Source organism: Peromyscus maniculatus, chromosome 20 (assembly GCF_049852395.1).
Source record: "Peromyscus maniculatus bairdii isolate BWxNUB_F1_BW_parent chromosome 20, HU_Pman_BW_mat_3.1, whole genome shotgun sequence".
Lineage (NCBI taxonomy): Eukaryota > Metazoa > Chordata > Mammalia > Rodentia > Cricetidae > Peromyscus > Peromyscus maniculatus.
The window spans coordinates 47,025,356-47,044,490 of record NC_134871.1 but is presented as its reverse complement, the minus strand read 5'-3'; the positions used below and the strand labels follow the sequence as shown (position 1 = coordinate 47,044,490).

Here is a 19,135-nt window from a genome sequence, read left to right as displayed (position 1 = left end):
TGGCACCCCAGCCCCCATTAGAAAATGCTACACAAACACTTAAGACAATACAGCAAAGCCAGGAGAAGCAGCAACAGTATTGTCTTACCATGAGGATTGTTACTTCCTGCCGATTCCTTTTCCTTTTAAATGAGTTTCAGTTCTGGCTTTTCAATGCGGAGCTTTTGGAACAAGCAAAACAAGAGAACAATCGAATGACCCCTTGGTGTATCACGAGGCAGCTTTAGCAGGTGGCCAGTCTTGATGGTCTTCGCCCTCTCCCCACCTGCATTATTTTGAAGCAGGTCTTGGGATCTTAGTGCTTTTGTAAATTGCCCTTGTTCTATTAACAAAGGTCTTTGCAAATATCTGAGTCCACCGTCCTGTGGGGAGTGGAGGTGTTTCAGCTCTCATTGTGCAGCCTACAGTGAGAACCTGTGTGAGGCTTTCTCCATCTGTTTCTCTGGGAAAGCCTCATGGTGAGGTCGCTGGGGCAAAGGCACACGGCTCCCAGACTTTGTATCTGACCCCCATGACCCCGAATGTTTGTCTCTAGGCTGACTTTGCCATTGAAGCCTTGGCCAAGGCTACCTATGAGCGGATGTTCCGCTGGCTGGTGCTTCGCATCAACAAAGCTCTGGACAAGACCAAGAGGCAGGGTGCCTCATTCATCGGGATCCTGGACATTGCCGGCTTCGAGATCTTTGATGTAAGCTCACCCCTTCACACCCCCTAGCTGCCCCCTTCCTTGGCTTCTGGGTTGCCATCTTCCTGGGTCCTGAGTCTTTTTTTTTTGTCATGGTCCCATAGCTGCTCATACTGGCAATCTTGTTTGCAAAGGAACACTGTTGGTGTGTGTCTTAAACAACACAGGTGTATGCCCATTGCCAGCCAGCAGTTTTAGAGGGGCGGGCCTTTCAGGCCACACTCTTAGAGACTTCATGGGGGGTTGGTGCCAGGTTGTTTATTCTTCAGCCGAAGTTTGCACTTTGGGGTCATACATTGTTCCTGTCCATGAAGGCCTTGAGATGTAGTAGGAAGATCCTGCACCTATTGCTCACAGTGGATCTCAGTGAAGCCGAGAGCTTAGATTTGGGAAACACTAACTTCTCGTTGAGGTGTTGTATTTTTTCCACTTGTGTTTTGAGTGTAGTGCACGGCCACAGTAGGTGCTAGCTGTTTCCACATCCCAGTGGAGTCACAGAGACCTGCTGCCGTCACTTACATTATTCATCTGTTTGTCAGTGTTCTAGAGACAGAGCCTACAGCTAATTCTTGTTCATAAGCAGCACAAGTGTATTTCCATATCCTAGTATTTTCATCAATGTAGTCAACCACACACCTCTTCTTGCTAAGTCACTTTGTGTCTCATAACATCATCCAGAGCAGGGCCTTGTCAGCCTGCGAGAGGGCTCCTCCTGCTGTGGAGTGAGGCCGGCCAGATCTGGATGCTGCTGTACCGGCAGTGCTTGGACCCGCCCACCGCATCCCTTCCCTGCGCCCTCCTTCCCTGGGGTCCAGCACCTCTCTGATGCCCCGTTCTCCCTGCAGCTGAACTCCTTCGAGCAGCTGTGCATCAACTACACCAACGAGAAGCTGCAGCAGCTGTTCAACCACACCATGTTCATCCTGGAGCAGGAGGAGTACCAGCGCGAGGGCATCGAGTGGAACTTCATCGACTTCGGCCTCGACCTGCAGCCCTGCATCGACCTCATTGAGAAGCCAGTAAGAGCCCAGCCGGTCTGTCTGGCTCCCTGCTCCTCTCTGCAGTGCCTGCCCGGCTCCTGCGGTCCCCGGGTTATCTAGAGCTCTCCGTCGTCAGTGTTGTCCAGAGAGCTCACGGCCTGGGCCTCTGACCCAGTGCCTGGGAGGCCCAGCAAAGACGGCCTGGTCGAGTGGAGATGAGACTGCACAGTGCATTCCGTTTTCCTCAGACCTGTTTGTCTTACACAGCATACTTTTGTGAAGTGAGATGCGCCCCACCTCCCCCGCCTGCTACAGCATAGAACTGTGCAACCATTCCCATAAAACCCAGGTTTTGTCTGCTTGGGACCAACACAGCCCCGCAGCCTTTTCCGGTGGCCTTGACTGTGGAGATGGCGGGGGCTGGAGGAAACCTCGCCTCTGTAAAGCAGGCCATTTTTATAGCTCTTGCCAGGTGGAGTTTGGGCCTCCTGGTTGGGCTTTTGGGTGTGTGGGCTGTATGGAAGTCCGACCTGTTGCCATCTCTGGGTCACTTCCTGAATGTTGCTGGACGATCTGGTTTTAGTGTCCTGGACGTTGAGTCACATAGAAAGATGGATAATCAGAAGACCCAGGAGACAGTCTGTTCACTTTGAAAACAATCCTAGCGGCAAGGGGATGTGTAGTCTGGTGATGTTGGCGTTTGGAGGTTTTGCTTTTCCTTGCTCAGTTGACTTTATAGTTGTCAAGAACCCACCTGGCTCCAAAGTGTCAGACACTCTCTAAGACGTCCTTCACTTCTTAGAAGTTCAGTGTCCAGAAGGCTCTTGGGTCTCTTGGGCCATCTCCTCTTCAGGAGCCATCTCAGGTGTCTCATCTCCTTATTAAGCAGCTGTGTAGACACAGTGTAGGGGCCGGGGTTTATACAGAGGCCCTGAGTCCAGGGACAGTCACTTTAGCAGTTCCCATGCACCCCAGAACAGACACGGATATATGGGGTAGTGTGTGGTGCATTTTGTCATTTCTCCACTGCGCTGTAGACCTGCTGCAGTGCGTCATCTCTCAGCCGTGGCCCAGACTCTGAGGCATCCCGAAACAGAATTCTTTTTTTTTTTTTTTAATTTTATTTTTTTTATTTTACAATACCATTCAGTTCTACATATCAGCCACGGGTTCCCTTATTCTTCCCCCTCCCACCCCCTCCCCTTACTCCCAGTCCACCCCCCATTCCCACCTCCTCCAGGGTAAATCCTTCCCCGAGGACTGAGATCAACCTGGTAGACTCTGTCCAGGCAGGTCCAGTCCCCTCCTCCCAGCCTGAGCCAAGCGTCCCTGCATAAGCTCCAGGTTTCAAACAGCCAACTCATGCAATGAGCACAGGACTCGGTCCCACTGCCTAGTTGCCTCCCAAACTGATCAAGCCAATCAACTGTCACACCTATTCAGAGGGCCTGATCCAGCTGGGGGCCCCTCAGCCTTTGGTTCATAGTTCATGTGTTTCCATTCATTTGGCTGTTTTTTTTTTTTTCAATAATTGAGTAAAACTGAAATTTATTATAAGCCACAGTTGTCCTAGGGACCTCCCTGCTATATATATAGCCTTCATGGTTCTATGGGTTGTGGTCTGATTGTTCTTTATTTTATATCTAGAATCCACTTATGAGTGAGTACATACCATGACTGTCCTTCTGGGTTTGGGTTACCTCACTCAGGATGACTTTTTTCTAGTTCCATCCATTTGCCTGCAGATTTCATGCTTTCATTGTTTTTCTCTGCTGAGTAGTACTCCATTGTGTATATGTACCACATTTTTTCATCCATTCTTCCGTTGACGGGCATCTAGAATTCTTAACTCCGAGTGCTTTCTCCAGCACCACTTTTCCCCTCTGGAGAGCGTCCCTCTTTGTGAGCAGCCTGGATTCCCCAGTGGGTGGACGTTGCTGCACACTCTGCTCACCTGTGTCCCGCTGCTCTTCCCCCAGGCAGGCCCCCCGGGCATCCTGGCCCTGCTAGATGAGGAGTGCTGGTTTCCCAAAGCCACCGACAAGAGCTTCGTGGAGAAGGTGGTACAGGAGCAGGGTACCCACCCCAAGTTCCAGAAGCCGAAGCAGCTGAAGGACAAGGCTGACTTCTGTATCATCCACTACGCTGGCAAGGTGAGGAGGCGCCATGAGGTGGGGTCGTCTCCGGGCATAGAAGCCAGGCAGCCCTGGGGGGTGGGGGGTTTGTGGTTCAAGTCGTTTTTGGTAATATGTCTGGTGAGAACAGTAGTAAGGCTGCACACAGCCTTCAGAGCCCCTTCGCACAGGCCGAGCTGTGGTGTTGGAAACTTGTAGAACTTCTTCCTGTGGAGGTCACGGCTGTGGTGTAATGTGTTTTGGGCTGGAGGAGCTGCGGCTGTCATCTGTAGCTGAAATGAGAGCCCTGATACTTAGGGAACTGAGTGGCAAGGTGCTTTAATCTCGCTGAGCTTCTGTTTCCCGACCTGGGAGCAGACAGGGATGAAGTGAGCTCACGTGGGTCAAGGCTTCTCGGCCTCCCGTGGCCCAGTTGTCTTTCTGGTGGAACCTGGTACAGTGTTGAGCATCGTGGCTTCCCCCACTCTGGCTTTCTTTCCCGCAGGAGTTCCCGCTGTAGTACCCCTCCGCACTGTCTCCAGACACGGCCAGTTGGGTTCCATTAGAAGGGGTTGGGAGTTGTCCCCGCTGAGGATAGCAGCCATTGTCGTGGGCTGCACAGCTGGTCTGTGGTAGAGCTGTGCTCGACCCTTGGCTGGCATGAATTCATCTCAGTCTGTGTGCTCCTGGGCTTCAGCCTGACTGAGCCTCAAAGGCCCGTGCTAGGAAGCTGCTCTTGGCTCAGCGGTCTCTGCTCCTTGCGGACTCTCCAGTCCTAGCCGGAGCACACAGTCTGAGATGAGTTGGCACCTCTTCAATGGTGACCTCAAGCCTTTCCCGTGCTCTCCTGGCCTGTGTTGCCTGGCCCCTTCTGTGAAGCAGCTCTCTTAAAACTCCCCAGAAAACGACAATAAAACCCAAAGCACTATTTATCCAGCTACCCACGGAAGGCTGCCTGGCCTTCTGTTTCCTCCCAGTGGTTCCCAGAACCAGCACAGAAGCTCACAGGACGCTTCTACTGCCCTGTGATGTATGACAGGGAAGTCAGGGACAGCCTCCCTGCTGCCATCCAGGGTCTGAATGACGAAATTAGCTGTGCCATGTCTGCCCAGCGGGGCTGCTCAGCACTGGCTCTGGATTGCCATCTTGCAGCATGTACCCGCTGACCCTAGGAAAAAGGAAGCCTCACCCTGTTCCTCACTGGCAGCGGCTGCCATGTGGGCTAGAGAGAGAGGGAGGCCAAGATGCCTGCTGCTCGGCTCGTATTCTTCTGGGACCTTCTACAAGGAAAGCAGGACTCGTGTTCCTGAGAATGTATTTGTAAAAGATTAGAACAGTGCGTGCAGTTATAGAAAACATGGGCCTTGTGAGAAGACAAGGAAGAGTAGAGGTTATGGCCTCCCAACTACAAAGAAATGTTAGTTAACGTGGAGAACGTTCTGTGGCAGACATGAAAGGGGGTTTTGCTTATGTTCTTACTGCTTTAAAGAGGACGGCATTCCGTGGCGTAGCTGCGACATCGTTTTCTCAGCTGCCCCTTTTGCCTTCCATCTGTAACCCCGCAGAGAACATCGTGTCCATACCTTGTTGCTTCTGTCGCTTGCCACCTGCTTCTTGGGGATGGCAGTGCTGGGTCAGAGGCGTTCACACAGGGCTCTCCATGTCCCTGGTAACGGTTACCAGAGCCTGTGTCTCCAGAGAACTCACGCTCCCGTCTCGGCCTCTTGCAGGTGGACTATAAAGCTGATGAGTGGCTGATGAAGAACATGGACCCTCTGAACGACAACATCGCCACTCTGCTTCACCAGTCTTCAGACAAGTTCGTCTCCGAGCTGTGGAAGGATGGTACGTCCTTTGCCCTCCACCCCTGCCTGCCTCACACACGGCCCATCGTCCTCCTAGTCTGCGGTGAACCCCGCCACCATACAAAGGGGCCCCGACACCAGCCAGGTGTCCTTTGTCCCTTGTGGCTCTCACAGGATGGCTTCCTGAACTGAAAGGGAGAGGTTGCCCTCAACAGCAGCATGGCCATCTCCTCTAGGGCCGAGGCTCCTCTGGGCTTCCTGGTGGTCTGGCCAGGCACCTTCCCCAGGTGACCCACCCCGGGTAGCTCCAGCCTCGGCCGCACAGGTCTGCAGCATCTAAGCCTCCTGCATTTCTGCCTCTCCTCCCTGGTAGACTGGTTGCTTGAAGCCGTTCTTTTTCTGTCTCTCCTCTCTCCCTCTCCTCCGCCGGGGTCTTGCTTTAACCTCTCTGTTGCAGAGATGCAGAGCACTCAGAGAGCCTATTTCTACCGTCGCTTTCCCATTCTCCACCTAGAATCAGGTGACGGGCTGCCCGCAGTGGCCTCCCTGTGTGGCGTACCCAGGACTGTGCACGTTTCCGTCTCTTTTTCCTTACCCCACGCTCCTCCTGCCTGCCTGTGCCTGTTCCCTGTGCTGCCCTGGGCTCCTGCCCCCCTCAGTGTGCCTGGCATGGGCCTCAATGGCATGCCAGGTTTCTGAGGGACTGTGTTGGGATGTTTCACATGGAGGGAAAACCATTGAAACCTGGTGTCCTCCTTCCAGCTCCCCCTGGAGGCTGCGTCTTCTGCTTGGACAGCTGTGCGTCTTGCATGAGGTTTAGATGTTTGTGCTACTGTGTGTCTGTGGCTGAAGGGCAGCTGTGTGATCCTTCAGCTCTGACTCAGAGAGCACTGGCTGTGTAGGCCAGCAGCAGGACACATACAGGGGCCCAGTCACCATAGGACCACATTCATCTTCCTCTCTAGGACCCAAGTGTTTTCTCCAGCCACTCACCCCCAGACTTTGGTGGCCAGTAAAATAGGCACCATGGTGGGTACCGAGATCAGGTGGCTTGGAGCTCCACTGTGGCTTCCATTTTAAGCAAGTGTTTTTTGTTTTTGTTTGTTTTTTAAACCGTCCTCGCGTAAATAAGAGAGATCTGGTCACACAGGAGTAGGGACCGGTCTTTGCCACAGAACTCATGTCTAGCCACGGAAGCCTTCAGATTTAACCCTAGCTCATGTTCCACACTGATCTCAATGGCTGCTGCTTTGTTGTTACCTTGGAGAGAGCAGTTCACTTCACTATAGGAGCCATACAGACAAGAGCCATGTCTTTTTTGGGTGATCTAGAGGACGAAGGCCTGTGTGCAGTGCCCTAACACCATGTGATACCGTATAAATGTCCCAAGGAGAACCTTGGGAACACTTGGGGCTAGCACTGGTTTTTCTAAACTCTTTCTAATACTGCCATGGGCTGACCTTGCCCCTTGCTTTAGAGGTCTCTGCTGGGGAGGACCACGTGTATGTAGAGACTACTCTGAGCCCTGTCTACAATGGCAGAGCATGTCTGGAGATCATTGCTTGGCTCCTAGCACAGTGCTTATAAGCAAAGGTCTCTGTGAAGGCAAGATACTATTTCTTTTTCAGTTAGGACCACAGGAACCCACGTGTGCGAAGCCAGGGTTTAATACCAGAGCCAGCCTCTGAGAATTCTCTATTCCAAACACATTACCAGCTTCACCGAGTCTCCCTGGGAGTATGGGCTTCCAGAGCTGGCTAGGGTGGGGGACATGAGCGTATATAAGGTCAGCCTTGGAGATGCACTAGAGCTATGTCTCAGGACTCTGCTGTCGCTCCCCCCGGTACCTCCTGCCCAGGTCAGGTCTGTCCTACCCAGAGGCCTTTGCACTTCTCAGCTCTGATCAGAAGGGTCCTGCAGCTCCACGCTGACTCTCCTTCTTGTCTTGATGTCTGTCTCTCTCGTGCCCCCTCCTCCGTCAGTGTGGCACTGCCACTCACAAGCTTTCTGTATCTTCTTCACAGTGGATCGCATCATCGGCCTGGACCAGGTGGCTGGCATGTCGGAGACAGCCCTGCCCGGTGCCTTCAAGACCCGGAAGGGCATGTTCCGCACCGTGGGGCAGCTGTACAAGGAGCAGCTGGCCAAGCTCATGGCCACGCTGAGGAACACCAACCCCAACTTCGTCCGCTGCATCATTCCCAACCACGAGAAGAAGGTGTGGATGCCTGGCGTGGTGGGGCGGGACAGAGCCGCGTCCCTGCCAGCAGGGCTCACCTGCCCTTTTCTCATTAGCTCCTGGATACAGTAGTGAGTGAGCCCATCTATCTCCGTGCGCTTCCCTTTCCAGGCTGGCAAACTGGACCCCCACTTGGTTCTGGACCAGCTGCGCTGCAATGGCGTCCTTGAGGGCATCCGCATCTGCCGCCAGGGCTTTCCCAACAGAGTGGTCTTCCAGGAGTTCCGGCAGAGGTGAGCTGGCCTGAGCCCTTTGCTTGGCCCAGGCTACATGTAGAGTAAGCCTCAGGTGGACGGCTTCCTGAGAGCCGTCCGCTGGGGCTGTGCCTTGCCGGGAGGTGGGTTTTAGTTCCGGTACCACCACTGTCTCTGTGACTGTGGGAAGGCACCACAGGCAAGGCGGCCTACAGGAGGAGAGGGTCCCTGGGCTCATAGCTTCAGAGGGTTAGGAGTCATCACTGTCACCTCCCAAGGCCACCAACTGGGAACCTAGCATTCAGATGCCGAGAACACAGGAGGCATCTCTCTGAACCCAGCATGTGAGAGTTGTCCTCATGTTATTGCTGGAAGGAATGTCACTGTGCCGAGTGATGATGGGCTGTTGCTGTGGCTGCAGCATCAAATGCAGCCAGACACTTTTGGGGCATGGGAGGGACTTTGTGGATCCGGCTTGTAAAGCGCCGCAGCGTCTGCCGTTGGTGCTGGTGACTTGGGCCTATGTGTCTAGTGACTGTTGGCTGAAGAGTGTTCCATGATGCAGCCGTTTATTTCATGGGTCAACCTGTAGTGTCCAGGGAAGCGGCGAGTCTGGCTCCCTGGGTCCCCGATGAGGACTCCGTGCAGTTGGCAGGGGGCAAGCACAGTTTATTCCTGGGGGCCGGAACATTCCAGTGTCCTTTCCAGACTCACCCCCTCCTCAGCCATCTAGCCAAAGAAAGAGCAGGGTGCGACTGGGCTGGGACCCCCTCTTTGGGAACTCTGGGAACTCCTGCTACCCCACACGGGTGACCTTAGTTTTTGGTTAAGCTCTAGTCCGTGCTGAAGTGAAGCATGGGTAGAAAGACCAACTTCTTTTCTTCCTTCCTCAGGTATGAGATCCTCACCCCTAACTCCATTCCGAAGGGCTTCATGGATGGGAAGCAGGCGTGTGTGCTCATGGTGAGTCCTGCTGCGGTTCCCTGGAGTGGGTACCTTTGGTGGTTAGGTCACAGGTGCTCATGTGGCCATCCTGTGGGGCGGTCATTTTGATCTGTGGACGCCTGTGCTACGTGCTCTCTGCTTGTGCTCAGGTTCTGAGTTTTCTAAGTGCCTTGAGAGGCTGCCCTCAAAGGCCTTGGGTGGTCAGGGACGTGTTGGAACCAGGACAGACGACCGAGGACTGGGCTGTAGGAGACAGGATTTTGACAGGAGTTGGTCTGTTCCATTCTGTTGCTTTCTTGGCCTCGTTTCTTTTGGCTCAGTGTGTCTATGGCAGCTCACAGCCAGGCCTGTGAGTGGTCTTGGGGTTGGTCCAGCGCCTGGAATTTGTGCCTCTGAAATTTGTGCCTCTGGGCTTTCCTCCGGATACCTCCAGTGCACACTCTGGGTTTTGGTGTAGTGACCAATGGTCCCAATGCCCTGTAGCTACACGCAGGGCTCAGTCTCACCCTGGGCCCTTTCCTGTAGTTCTTTTTTTTTTTTTTTAAGATTTATTTATTTATTATGTATACAGTGTTCTGTCTGCACGTATCCCTGCAGGCCAGAAGAGGGCACCAGGTTTCATTACAGATGGTTGTGAGCCACCATGTGGTAACTGGGAATTGAACTCAGGACCTCTGGAAGAGCAGTCAGTGCTCTTAACCTCTGAGCCATCTCTCCAGCCCCCTTTCCTGTAGTTCTTATCTTCTTCTTCCCGGCCTGCCTTGTGTGAGCGGCCATTGCCTGCTGGAGGTGGGGCTGCTGGGATGAGGCATTGGAAGACAAAATTCCTAACACTTCTCACGTACAGAAGGTTTGTTCAGTGATTGGGAGATAAAGATAGGAAGGAAGTGGGGTCGGGGGGATGCTGCCTGCTGTCCAGATGCTTGTCCAGTAGTGGGCAAGGCAGGGTTGAGGGGGTCTTCTCCCCTGGACCCTTGGCCACTTTCTGTCGGGTAGGTTGTGCTCCTGTAGGGACTAAAGTCTTCCCTGGCTCTTCAGGGAAGATGCGGATGGCTATTCCTAGATCATGTCACATGGTAAGAGATCTGGGTGCAGCCAGGGCACAGGCCATCTCCTCCCCTAGTCTTTGGTCTTTCTACCAGGACGTCTTGCCAGACTAGCAAGGTTGTTTAGGAGCAAAGGTCTCCTAGAACCCACGTAGAATACTCAGTGACAGGGCCACTGGGAGATTATTGTAAATTCCTCCACTCCCAGACAGACGGGCTGGTGGTTCATGTAGTTGTCTGTGTCGGTCACTTTCCTCATTGCTGGGACCATGTACCTGACAAATGGCGACCTTAGTGGAGAGGGTTTGTCTTGACTCACAGTTTCAGGGTAGAGTCCGTTATGGGGGGCAAGTAGAGGGGTAGTGGGAAGACAAAGTGAGGCGGCTGGTCACGTGGCCTCTGCATCAGGCAGGAGACATGAGTGGCACTCAGCTGCCTTTCTCCTTTCTCCCTTTTGATTCAGTCCAGGACCCTCGTCCTTAGGTTGCCATCCTCAGGTAAACTCTGGAAACATCCTCACACAGACTTCCAGAGCTGTGTCTCCTGGGTGATTGTGAATCCAGTCATTGACAGTAGAGAACCCCCTAGCTTGTGGGCTTTCTAAGAGAGCCCTGCTGCCCTCTTAAAGAGTTGGTCAGGTTTGCCATGATGACTAAGCCTGCCCGGTACTCACTGGGTGTTGTCCCCCTGTGCTGAGTGCTTCTGACACTCTTGGGTAGTGCCCACAGCCCTGCTGGGAGGGAGGCAGCTTATTTGCTGTGCTCTCTTTTCTTTCTAAACTGCAGCACCACCCCCTTTTGCAGTTGAGGGAAGTGGCCTCCGAAGGGGCACGGCCCAGGGTCTCCAGGTAGTGCCGGGTCCTGAGGCCCAGGAGGGCACTTGCTTTAATCTCAGCGCCAAAGCGCTTCAGCCGCCTCACAGTGGACGGTGTCCTGGTCGAGCGTTTGTGGAGTGTGATGACTCCAGAGGGTGCACAGGCAGGAGGTCGAGGGGTCTCGGGAGTCCCGGGTTTGACAGTCCGGTTTGTCGCTTTGCTCCTCGCTGTTCCTCCTCTCAGTGTCCTGGAGTCCTGTGTCCTCTGGTCCCGGGGCAGAGGCTCACAGAGGAGGTGCAGCCGTCCTCCCAGGACCCCCGGGACGGCTGGGCTGAGGTGGGTGTGGCCATTCCTCAGGGTACAGAGCGGCGCAGTCAGTGGTCTTTCTTCCCTCCAGATCAAAGCCTTGGAGCTTGACAGCAACCTGTACCGCATCGGCCAGAGCAAAGTGTTCTTCCGGGCAGGGGTGCTAGCCCATCTGGAGGAGGAGCGGGACCTGAAGATCACCGACGTCATCATTGGCTTCCAGGCCTGCTGCAGGGGCTACCTGGCCAGGAAGTGAGTTGCCGGGACCCTTGCCCCGTACGCCCTCACCTGTGCTCCTGTTGCTGAGGAGAGCTGAGACAGCTGTGGTTGAGGGCCTCTGGGGCCAGGCAGAACCTGTCTGTGGGTGGGCCCCACGCTCCTGGATTTCTCCTGCCAGGGGGTAGAAATGGCTGCTTATGAAGGAGTTATGGGGACATGTGGGAGTCAGGCAGCCGAGCTTTGATGTGTCCCAAGTGTCTGTTGATTGTAATCCTCACTTTGCACCATGACCCCCGGGCCCCTCTGTGCCTGTCCTCACAGAATGGTATGTTCCATGGAGGCACCCTGAGCTCCGAATGTCAAGTCAGTGTGTTCAGATTCCCCTGCTGTGGAGGACGGCAGGCAGAGCAGCAGCAGTCAGGGCCCAGAGTCTCTCGTCATGCTCCAGGGCACGTCCCCGTGTGAGCTCTGAGCCCCAGTGTGGGAGCCTGGGAGTCCAGCTCTGACCTTTCCAGAAGGGCTCTTAAGTGAAGGAGAGAGGAATGAGAAAATGTCAGATAGAAAGATAGACCTGGACGATGAGGAGGAAGACAGACACAGGATAGCGTCAGGAGGGCCTGGGTCCATACCCAACAGCCTCTAGGTTTATTGAAAAGGGCTTTTTGTAACAATGCCAAGGGAGAGGCACAAGACCTCCCCCTCACAAGATCAAAACACACTGTACAGCCAAGTGTAGACCCTTCCAAACACCTGGTAACCACGTCCGTGGTCAGATCATCCCCTTATGCAGTCCTGCTGGGTAATACAAGCCCAGATTCTCAGACCCTGAGTAAGTTATCACTAGGAAGCCTCTGTGGGTCTCCACACCCCAGGATGAGCATGCGTTTGTGATGTTGGGAGACATGGAGGTCCCCCCCCCCCCACTACCCATCACCTCCAGCAGCTCAGATAGGGAAGCAGCATGGGTGGATACCCCAAGTCCAAGTCCCCTGGGCACAGTTGGAAATCATGACCTTGCACTGAGTGGGGTCTGTCACTGGTTTTTGTGGTCCTTTATGCCTGAGAGTGCCTCACTGGAGGGCGGTGATTGAATGACGCGAGCCCTTGCCCGTCGTGTGTTTGGTGACTCGTGAGCCAGGGCTCTTGGTGCGTGTGTGTGCTTTCCCTCACTCTGAGTTGTTGACTGTGCCCTTCACCTGCAGGGCCTTTGCCAAGAGGCAGCAGCAGCTGACCGCCATGAAAGTCCTACAGAGGAACTGCGCCGCCTACCTCAGGCTGCGTAACTGGCAGTGGTGGAGACTTTTCACCAAGGTGGGTGCTGGAAGGCTGTGGCCTGGAGAGCTGTGGCCTGGGAGGCTGTGGCCAGGCGCTCCACAAGCAGCTTGCTGTCCAGAGCATGAGTCTTTCCTGCAGCTCCCCAGGGCCCAGCAGTGTGAGCCTAACCTGGTCCTGTCCAGAGTGTGCCAACCATACCACTTGTTTGCTATGGATGGCAGTGCCTGGGCTGGGCCAACTTAGAGAGCGGCTCCCGTAGGTAAGGCACTGCCCAGCACTCTGGCCCCAAGTGAGAGACACTAGCCTCCTGAGGTACCTCAGGACAGCTGCTCAGACGGTCTACTTTACACTCTCAGTGGTGGCACATCCCCTTTAATCTCAGCCCTCAGGAGGTAGAAGCAGGTAGATCTCTGATTTCAAGGCCAGCCTGGGCTACATAGTGAGTTCCAGGACAGTCAGCACTACACAGAGATTCTGTCTCCGAAAAGAAAAAAAAAAAAGTTCCTTTGTAACGTGTTCTGGTTTCTTTAGTTTATAACGTATGATAACTGCAGAATGTTAAATACCAGAGCATTAGGAAGAGTTTGAACTTCACTCACGGGCCCCTCACACTGACCCTGCACTGTGATGTCTCTGTCACACTCCTTTCTCACTTGCAGTAAATGTCAGCCCTGTAAACTGCATCCTTACATAGCCAGGCTTTGACTTGTGCACATAGTCCTGTGTTTTGCGCTTTCTGTTTAAGATTCCCATCAGCATCAGTTACTAGGATTGTTCCCTAGAGGGTGGTTCTGGATGTCATTCCTGAATCTTGGTGCCATCAACGGTGCTGACATGAGCATCTCTGTGCACGTGTAGAGATGGTTTCCCTGCACTGTAACTAAGCGGGTCAGAGGCCCGTTGCACAGGACTGACTTCCAGGAAGGTTGTACCTGCTTGCACCTCCTCCCCAGGTCATCTCCAGAGCTTGCATTCCAGAGGTGAGGGGGCTGCCAGAGGTGGACAACCCCTAGCCGGCCTTAACTCTGCCTCTGTCTTCTCCCCCAGGTCAAGCCTGTGCTGAACTCGATCCGGCATGAGGATGAGCTGTTGGCCAAGGAGATGGAACTAACCAAGATGCGAGAGAAGCACCTGGTTGCTGAGAACAGGCTGACAGAGATGGAGACGCTGCAGTCTCAGGTAGGCGGCCGGAGACTCCATCCATCCATCCCAGCGGCTCTCAGTGCTGCCCCCTAGTGGTCACCACAGGCAGGCTGGTTTGCAGCTTAGAGAACATTTGCAGTCCAGTGGGAGAGCCGCCTTCAGCATCTCTTTATATCATCACCCTGGTGTACACACACACACACACACACACACACACACACACACACACACACACACACACACACACACGCACGCTGGGGGGAGGCTGCTCAGTGGAGTGGAGAGTTCAGGAGCTCTGGTTTGAGGTCCCACCCTACCGTAGAGTCCTTCAGTCCATTTTATGGACATCCAAAGCTCTTGAGGGAAGGCCCAGGGTAGAGGATGTAAGGGCTGTGTGGGAGCTTGAGTACTTCCGCCTGGAAGCTGTTCTCGTCCATACTTTCTTGGAGGCGGGAGTTTGAGCCATAAGCACCCGCCCTGGAGCTGCTTGAAGAGCGCACATCATCTTTCTGTTGCTGTGACAATGCACCTAAGATAAATAACTCCAGAGGGGATTAAGAGAGTCAGCCCGTGGTCACTGGCTCTGTTGTTTCTGGGCCAGGGAGTGTGGCGGAGCAGAGCCAAGGAAGCAGAGAGAAAGAAGGGGCCGAGGCCTTGCTATTCCCTCCGAAGGTGTGCCCCGAGTAACCTTCTTCTTCAACAGGCCCCAGCCCCCAAAGTTTCCATCAGCCCCCGACAGTGCCGTCGGCTGGCAGCCAGGCCTTCGGTGCTTGCCTTGGGAGACATGTCCCACCCGGACTGCCAGGAGGTCGCGCGCGGGGGGCTTACCTTTGCCTTTGCCCTTTGCAGCTAATGGCAGAGAAGCTGCAGCTTCAGGAGCAGCTGCAGGCAGAAACAGAGCTGTGTGCCGAGGCTGAGGAGCTCCGGGCCCGCCTGACGGCGAAGAAGCAGGAGCTGGAGGAGATCTGCCATGACCTGGAGGCCAGGGTGGAGGAGGAGGAGGAGCGCTGCCAGCACCTGCAGGCGGAGAAAAAGAAGATGCAGCAGAACATCCAGGTACCACCTGCACCTGCCGGGCGGGGCGGGGCGGGGCACACAGGGCTGCTTAGGGGCTCACCATCTCATCATCAGCCTTCTTTGTCCACTTGGGCATCTCTGTGGGAGCTTGCTCTTTGGGATGGTTGCTCAGAACGTGCAGCTCTCAATCTGGTACTAGCGCGCTACCCAGCTGAGCATTGAGGCCATCGAGCGTCTCTCCTTGGTCCCTGCTCCACCAGCCTCAAGCAGGTGGCCTCGGCGCACGGCCCTCTGTGTGGCATGCTGGCGCGAGCAGCCCTGGGGGCAGTGTGAAGCTGGGCCAGTCGGGTCCCCCGGGTGAGTGCCAGCCAAGTGTGTGTGTGCGTCACACGCCCTTCTCATGTGTCCTCTCCCGTTAGGAACTCGAGGAGCAGCTGGAGGAGGAGGAGAGTGCCCGGCAGAAGCTGCAGCTTGAGAAAGTGACCACCGAGGCCAAGCTGAAGAAGCTGGAGGAGGACCAGATCATCATGGAGGACCAGAACTGCAAACTGGCCAAGGTGGGCCTGGTGTGCCATGCCGGCACGGGGAAAGCTGGGCGGTGCAGGGCTGAGCCCGCCTGCCTGTTCACCTACAGTGCACGGCTCTGCTCAGCAGGGAGCTGCTTCTCCCAGGGTTCCCAAGGCCTCTGGCACCAGCTCCACGTGTAAAGGGGTTTTCTCATGAATGCGGAGGCTGGGGGAGGGGCTTACCATTTTTCCTTGGTAAAGGAAATCCCAAAGCTTTTGGGATTGAGGAATACCAGGTAGCATCCCCTTATAGTGTCAGAGACAGGACCACTTGTCCCTCGGTTAAATCAGTTGCTATCCAGAAGCCTTTCTTACCTGACCCCAGGGAGGTCTTGGATACCTACATTTTCAGTGTCTAAGGATGTGAATTTACCCAGATGTCTAGGGTGACCTGCCAATCACCTCTTAGACCCAGTAAATCCTTCTGAACTTGGCCAAGTGTTTAAGTGTTCACCTTTGACTCATACATTTCTGCTCGAATAGTCCTTTGGAAGAGCCAAAGTGTGTGTCCTCAGCCAACACTGAACTCTAGTACTCTTCCTCCACTTCCAGGAGAAGAAGCTGCTGGAAGACAGAGTAGCTGAATTCACTACCAACCTCATGGAAGAGGAGGAGAAGTCCAAGAGCCTGGCCAAGCTCAAGAATAAGCATGAGGCGATGATCACTGACCTGGAAGGTGAGTCACGCGGGGCATGAGCGTCCTGTCTACCCAGGTCACCGACCTGTGCATAGCTCGTAGGCAAGCTGGGCCCAGCTCAGTGCTAGGCCGCTGCCTCGAGACACAGCCATCAGGCTTTAGGGACAGGATCCGGTTCTCTGGGGAGTCTGGGCTGTAGACTCACTGCTGCGTGACCGGACGGTTGTCTGTGTGAGGAGTGATAAGCATGAAGCTTTGATATGGCAAGTGTTGGCCAGGGAGACACAGAGGCCTTGGTAGCTTGTGGAGCTATTTCTCCACCTCAGAGCTGGGTGTGGGTGTGTGCATGGTGCCCCTTTAAACCTTCCGTGTGTCTTACAAGTGCACAGTGTTTGGTTTTATACACTCAGTGAAGAGCAGGCAGGAGTGTGGCCACTGAGGCCTCTGTGTCTCCCCCTGCCCTCCCTGGCAGAGCGCCTCCGTAGGGAGGAGAAGCAGCGCCAGGAACTGGAGAAGACCCGCCGCAAGCTGGAGGGAGACTCCACGGACCTCAGCGACCAGATCGCAGAACTCCAGGCGCAGATCGCCGAGCTCAAGATGCAGCTGGCCAAGAAGGAGGAGGAATTGCAGGCCGCCTTGGCCAGGTGAGGCCCAGCCACTGGCCAGTGTCGCATGTGCTGTGGCTCCCTGCCCCATGCGTGGTGCTGCGGGGAGCTGTGAGCATGCTCTCTGCTCCTGCTGCAGGAGGGCCATGGGGAGACTTCTGATCCACAGAAAGTCATTCTCTGGAGTCCTCCCTCCGTCTCCTCCCCTTCCTCCCCACATCCCTCTCTCCTTCCCCCTCTGGTCCCCTGCCCCCTCCTCTTTCCTTGTTTATTTTGTGGCTATAGGCGTATACTAAAAATAATTTTTGTCCATTTTATTTATTTTTTTTATTTTATATTTGCTTATTTGGGGGGGGCGTGGCACAAGGGGTACATGCTACAGAGTGCATGGGAGGTCAGAGGTCATTTTGCCTGAGTCAGTTCTCTTCTTCCATCGTGTGGGTCCCAGGGACTGAACTCAGTCATCAGGCTCCTTTACCTGCTGAGCCTTCTCACCACCCTGTTTACATTTCTAAAAAATTAGTTTTTTTAAGAGCAACTTTAGATTCACAGCAAGATTGAGCAGAAGGTTGAGATTCTCATACATACTCTGCCTTCACATGTACAGCCCTCCCTCCCTCCCTCCCTCCCTCCCTCCTCCCCCTCTTTCCCTCCCCAGCCACTATTGTACAGTGCTCATATAAATTCATAGCACATCCACATTTTTACTTATAGTCATCATGAATTACAATGTTTTATTCCTTTTGATCTTTTCAGTACATGTTTGAATTTTATGTAATTAAGGTAATCTTAATTTAGAAAATGAAATAATTCTGCTATCCAGTTCTCAAATGGTATTTCTCTTTTATATATATAAAAAGTGTGTGTGTGTGTGGTGTGTCTACCTAAGGGCCAGCAGAAGGCATCAAAGTCCTGGACCTGGAGTTACAGGCAGCTGTGAGCTGCTGTGTGGGTGCTGGAAGTTGAACTCTGATTCTCTGAAAGGGCAGCCAGTGCTCTTCTCAACCCTTGAGCTATCTCTCCGGCTCAACATGGTATTGTTCTTAAATATCCTGGATGGTGAGCTTTGCTGAGGTTGACCCTCGGTCCATGATTGTGACTGCCAGATGCTGCTTTGGCTGCACTTTCCTAAGATGGCCTGGTACTGATGTCACTGATCTTTTTGGCAGAGTGGAAGAAGAAGCTGCCCAGAAGAATATGGCCCTGAAGAAGATTCGAGAACTGGAAGCTCAGATTTCTGAGCTCCAGGAAGACCTGGAGTCTGAGCGAGCCTCCAGGAATAAAGCTGAGAAGCAGAAGCGGGATCTTGGAGAAGAGCTGGAGGCACTGAAGACAGAGCTGGAGGACACTCTGGATTCCACGGCTGCTCAGCAGGAACTGAGGTGTGCTACTTGGCGGGATGGCCATGCAGGACAGGGAGGTGAAGCTGGGGAGGCCAGGCCACAGCATACAGTGGTACAATCCTCTGCACACACATCTCACACACACAGCACAGTCCTCTGCACACACATGGTGGCCTGACTTTGTATGAACCAGGGAGCATACAAGCTGATGGTTCCTCAGCAGCTTCTTCACTAAGTAGAATCCCTGCTGAAGAACCTGGTGAGACAGGGTGGACCCTATTAGGCCTGAAAAGGCATGAGTTTCTGCAGTCTGCATGCTAGATTGGGACTGAGGATGGATGGATAGTTAAGGAGGGAGGTCAATGGTAGAGAATCTGTGCAGTCTGGGTGTGGTGCAACTCACCTGTAATCCAGTACTTGGGAGATGGAGCCAGAAGGGTCAGGAGTTCAGGGTCATGTCAAAACTTGTCTGAAAAATCCAGGAGCGAGAAAGAGAAGCTACGTGAATAGGCTCTGCCCCATTCAGGCCTCTGCAGTCGAGACGAGCCAAAGGACAAGAGTCCCCCAGGGATGCTTGGCCCCCACTCTGAGCGTGCTTTCTCTCCAGGTCAAAACGTGAGCAGGAAGTGAGCATTCTGAAGAAGACTCTGGAGGATGAGGCCAAGACCCATGAGGCCCAGATCCAGGAGATGAGGCAGAAGCACTCACAGGCCGTGGAGGAGCTGGCGGAGCAGCTGGAGCAGACCAAGCGGGTACGGGAACTCTGGGAAAGGCAGGCTATGTCTGGGGAAGGCCCACATGGGCCTTGCCGCATCTAAACCAATGTCTGGGGAGAACAGAGCAGGTGCAGTGTCGACTGCCCCAGACCTGTGGCTGGGCCCCGACTTTGTCTGAATGCCTGGGCAAATGAGTTCCTCCATGCCTCAGTGTTCATGTCAGCAAAGGAGGATGGTGGCTGGTCTGTCTGTCTTGTTATTATCTGAGGTTGAGCTGATCATGCTGTAGAGCATCTGTATCAAAGGTGTTTGATTCTCTGATGACGTTTTCATCTGTAACACCCTACTAGACCAAAAAGCTCAAGGAATGCCCATGACCTTGACCTGAGCCAAAGGGGACTTAATGGTCTCTTCTGACTAGGCGGCCCTTTCTCACACACTAGCAGCGGCTGTCTTACTGGGAAACCCTGGTGATGTCCGTCCAGG

The 19,135-nt window shown here is 54.1% G+C and overlaps 1 protein-coding gene across 1 annotated transcript in view; it reads left to right on the top strand.

The window, feature by feature from the left end:
- Myh9 (myosin heavy chain 9) overlaps positions 1-19,135 on the top strand; it is an 85,934-nt gene that overhangs the window by 56,170 nt on the left and 10,629 nt on the right. The window contains exons 12-27 of the mRNA XM_006991907.4: positions 536-688; positions 1,531-1,704; positions 3,645-3,818; positions 5,510-5,624; positions 7,609-7,802; positions 7,935-8,056; positions 8,911-8,980; positions 11,220-11,380; positions 12,550-12,658; positions 13,670-13,801; positions 14,615-14,821; positions 15,202-15,339; positions 15,901-16,024; positions 16,458-16,629; positions 17,760-17,972; positions 18,541-18,685. Coding sequence (XP_006991969.3) covers positions 536-688; positions 1,531-1,704; positions 3,645-3,818; positions 5,510-5,624; positions 7,609-7,802; positions 7,935-8,056; positions 8,911-8,980; positions 11,220-11,380; positions 12,550-12,658; positions 13,670-13,801; positions 14,615-14,821; positions 15,202-15,339; positions 15,901-16,024; positions 16,458-16,629; positions 17,760-17,972; positions 18,541-18,685 — 2,403 coding nt within the window. The remainder of the gene's footprint in view (positions 1-535; positions 689-1,530; positions 1,705-3,644; positions 3,819-5,509; positions 5,625-7,608; positions 7,803-7,934; positions 8,057-8,910; positions 8,981-11,219; positions 11,381-12,549; positions 12,659-13,669; positions 13,802-14,614; positions 14,822-15,201; positions 15,340-15,900; positions 16,025-16,457; positions 16,630-17,759; positions 17,973-18,540; positions 18,686-19,135) is intronic.